Source organism: Halyomorpha halys, unplaced genomic scaffold (assembly GCF_000696795.3).
Source record: "Halyomorpha halys isolate HHAL.00 unplaced genomic scaffold, Hhal_1.1 Scaffold1280.1, whole genome shotgun sequence".
NCBI lineage: Eukaryota > Metazoa > Arthropoda > Insecta > Hemiptera > Pentatomidae > Halyomorpha > Halyomorpha halys.
Window position 1 is genome coordinate 174,643 of NW_027106955.1, and position 4,428 is coordinate 179,070.

At 29.2% G+C, this 4,428-nt stretch overlaps 1 protein-coding gene across 1 annotated transcript in view; it reads left to right on the forward strand.

Annotated features, from left to right (window-relative positions):
• LOC136795270 (odorant receptor 94b-like) overlaps nucleotides 1–4,428 on the forward strand; it is a 17,982-nt gene that overhangs the window by 1,513 nt on the left and 12,041 nt on the right. Inside the window, exon 2 of the mRNA XM_067045249.1 lies at nucleotides 174–345. Coding sequence (XP_066901350.1) covers nucleotides 174–345 — 172 coding nt within the window. The remainder of the gene's footprint in view (nucleotides 1–173; nucleotides 346–4,428) is intronic.

Here is a 4,428-nt window from a genome sequence, read left to right on the forward strand (position 1 = left end):
GGGACCTTCTAATTTAAATTAATGTTTGAAGTACCACCGTTGGGTGGTTCCTTCCCGAGATTTTCAAGTGTATATGAAACATACAACATATTTACTTATTGTATTATTTTAGTTGTAAATAACATTAAATAAATAAGAAAAAAAATTATATACATATGATTATGTTTTTTCAGATGGATGTTACAGTCTTTCATATACTGGGGAATGCCAACACCATGGTTACCAAAATTACCAAAGTCTGCATGGTGGCTGCTAGTGATCTACGATATCTTGACCTTGTTGCTCATCTGTTTTGCACTATGCATATTTGTATTTACTATAGCTTGTGGAAATCTAGGATTTCAGGTGACATACTTATTTATTATTTTTTAAATGAAATTTATATGGTTGTCGGTAAGTATATCCAATACGGATATACTATATATGTATAGTGTCTATATATGTTATAAAAAATGTTTCTTTAGACCAATGAATCTTTTTTTTGTATTAGTAATGAACGGTTTATTTTACAGATAATTGTAAAAAAATACTCTGCCCAGGGTTATCGGATGAGGTTATGATTTATAATAGGTATATAGTATAATTTTTTAAAAAATTAGAATTAATCCTGTACAGATTATAAATAAGAGTTTTATAAAATTAAATTTTGAGCCTGATTTATTATTTAAAATATTATAAAATATTCAAAACTAACAAAATGTATTAGGATTTATCTATTAAATATAATAAAACAAAATATTTAAAGCTTTATTATATTTCTTTTCAGTACTTTATTTTTATAGCATCCGCACAACGTTTTGGACTCAGTTATCAAGTTCTACAAATATAAATATCTACTATCAACAGTTTTACAATTAACATACAGTTACAATAAAAAAAGTTTACATTGTATTTTTATAAAAAAAATTGTTTACATTAAATACAAATAATTCAATATTTAACTATATATACATTCACTTCACTAATTTATAACCATTTACACATCTAAACTATTTTTAAGACTAAGCCAAAGTTTTTGGTTATAGTTCTTATTTTCTCATTAATTTGTGGACATACGTCATTTTTTTATAATTTATTTATTGCTATTTACACATGTATACAAATATATACAAGTAAATTAGCTGTAGGTGACATAATGACATGATACAAACATGTGGAGAATCTATCCATTGATAGAACTCCAATAACATTTCTAGAGAAGATCTCGAGACCATGTTCTTTCCAGATGCCTCGGAGGATTATTAGGTAATGAAGGAGAAGCCAAGTTAGAAACAAGTGGATTTGAGTGGTTGGGAAGTTTATTATGGAAGAAATGGTATCTGGTTCTGGCCATATCGGCAACATATGAGACATTGAGGTCCTGATGGATGACTTTAGACCGTTTGTCTAGTAAATATAATAGTCGGAATCGACGAGCGGTCTCCTGTCTTTTCAGGCTTGTATGAGGATTCCATGTCAGTCGTTTGTTTAGATGTAGTCCTAAGAAACGGATCTGTTTGACACGAATAAGTGGGGTATTATTAGAGGATTGTGTGTGGCAAGAGGTCATGGGTTTACGACGAAGGGCAAATGTGATTTGGTGGGATTTATTTTAATCCTCCAGTTTTGGCACCATTGTTCAAGGGTGGTGATGTGGGATTGGAGGGTTTGGGATACAATGTAAATATCATTGTTCACTGACAATAGACATGTGTCACCAGCACACGTGGTGAGAATAGTGTTAGGATGGGTTGGGGTGTCAGCAGTAAAAACAGTATATATGATAGGACCAAGAATACTACCCTGAGGTACGGCAGCAGACTGTTTTGATTTAATTAAAATAATCTTTCGGAGAGATAAGAACGGATAATGTGGAAGTTTGTAGGGCGTAGGATTTTACGGATCTTGTATAACAGTCCTGGGTGCTAGTCTCGATGAAATATGTGATTTTAAATTAAAAACCTTTTTCTATTTTCATTAGTGCTGTTTTCCAAAAATGATTTTATAATTAATAATGATTTTTTATTTTAAGTGATTATTAACATTTTAATGTTATTTATTATATGCATGAATTAACTTTTAAATTGTACTTTTTTCTTTCTTGCCATCTGTATAACCAAATTTCACTGCACTTAGCCCTGAGTTATTATTACTTTGGGGGTTTGTTTAATTCTTTTTTTTCAAATTCAATATTGTGTATTGATTTTAATTTATTATCTTACGAATTAGTATTATTGTAAAAATCTATTTTATTTATTTTGTCGAATTCCTCCTATATTAGTTTTAAAACTAATTACGTCTTTATTATTTTTGTTTTATAAGGGAATCTGAAAAGAAATATAATAAATTTTTGACAAATAAAACCCTTGGGAACTTTAGTTGTAGGACAACTATTTATTTATATTTAAAACAAAATAATTTACATATTTATTTTTTCTAATTTTCCACATTTGGCTCACATCATTGCAATAATAAATTTGTTATATTTGTGATTGAAAAATATTTGTGTTTCAAAATCGTTACACATTCTGTCCTTATAGAAGCCTACTATGAGAAAACGTAATTAACTCTGGAATAGTACCAATATTTTCACTACTCGAACACTACTCTGGTGTTCAAGTGTACCTCACAATTGAGTTCTCTTTGCTTTTCCACGGTTCTAAATTGAATTCATGTTCATTGCTAAAATTATTTTATCACGTAGTTGGACAATTTAATAAGGTTGAATTAGCAAAATCGAAGTGCCTATAAGCAAGTTGGTTTTCCGCCTGTTTACTATTTTTCCTCTGTTTAACGTATTTTATTACCTACTTATAACAATCATGATGTTGGTTCCGAATATGTTTAATATTATACATAAAAATGAATTTTTGTTCCGATTTATTTATATACGATTTTTTTAAATTTAAAATACTTTTTATTTATTGATAGATATTACAATCTGCCACACAGTTGTGGGCAATAGGTAATAGTGATGAATGATCTCATAGATACTGAAATAAAATAAAATAAATAAATGAAAATAAATAAAAACTCTTAAAATATATACAACAGAAGAATAAACAAAATAGTATGTAAAATCCCTAAAGTAATAATAACTCAGGGCTCAGTGCAGTGAAATTTGGATATAGAGATGGCAAGAAAGAAAAAAGTACAATTTAAAAGTTAATTCATGAATATAATAAATAATATTAAAATGTTAATAATAACTTGAAATAAAAATCATTATTGATTGAAAAAAAGTTTTTGGAAAACAGCACTAATGAAAAATAAAAAAGGTTTTTAATCTTAAAAAATATGACTAATATTCAATTTGGAATATACTATAAAGATTTTCAATTTAAAATGACATATTTGATCGAGACTGGCACCCAGGACTGTTATACAAGATCTGTAAAATACTACCCCCTACAAACTTCCTCATTATCATTAAACTATGAGTATGAAAAAATAAATAAAATAACATAATGATAAAATAATATAATCTATAGTCACATTTACACTCTTATATACAATATTTACACAATCGACCTGAGGATCCCTGAGCTCACTCTATCCCCCACGTGTGAGTGGTAGAGCAGAGCTCAAAAGATCCCAGCACATCTCTCTCGCCGCATCACTGGTAGTGTATATATGAATTACCGATTTTTTCGGTAAAAAGAGGTTATTAACAAAACTAAGCACTTTTGGCGCATTGCAAGAACATTATTTACAGAAAAGTAAATTTGCTGAAATACTAGCCCTTATAGAGCAATTTACATTCAATAGTTCTCAAGATATAGCTGTTTAAAAAGCAACAGTTCATAAAAGATGCACTGAATAGTCAGAAGTTAGTGAATTTATTTTGAGAAATCTATATCTCAAACACTATTCGATGTACAAATATCTATTAACAATCAAATTAAAACTGATTTAGTGAGCTATAAAGATGATGATTATGACGTTTAACTTCGTAGGAGAAATAGTTTTCATGATATTTGACAAAATAAATTCACAAAATCTTGATTTCAAGCTCTTTGAACAAAGATTTTGACTTATGAAAAATATATCTCAGGAAACATACCGTGTACAGATATCTGCCAATATACAATAATGCTATAAAGTACTTTATTACAGGTATTTTTGTAGGGGTAGTAGTTTTCATGATTTTCGAACATGAATATGAATTTTGCACATGAAATTTTATCCAAATAAATTATTTATTAAATATCTTGAAAACTACTAGCCCTACAAAAATACCTGTAATAAACTACTATATAGCACATTTTTTTTTTTAAAACCGGCCAAGAAGCACCGCGGCCTCAGAGGGCCTATTGTACGCCGTCCCTCCTCTGCTCAAAACAGGCCAATTGCCTTTGCAAATCTGGAAACTGTGTAAGGATCCACAGTTTCGCAAAGTTTGGGATCCAAGATACAATCCTTACCAAAGATGAGAAATCGTGTTCTTGC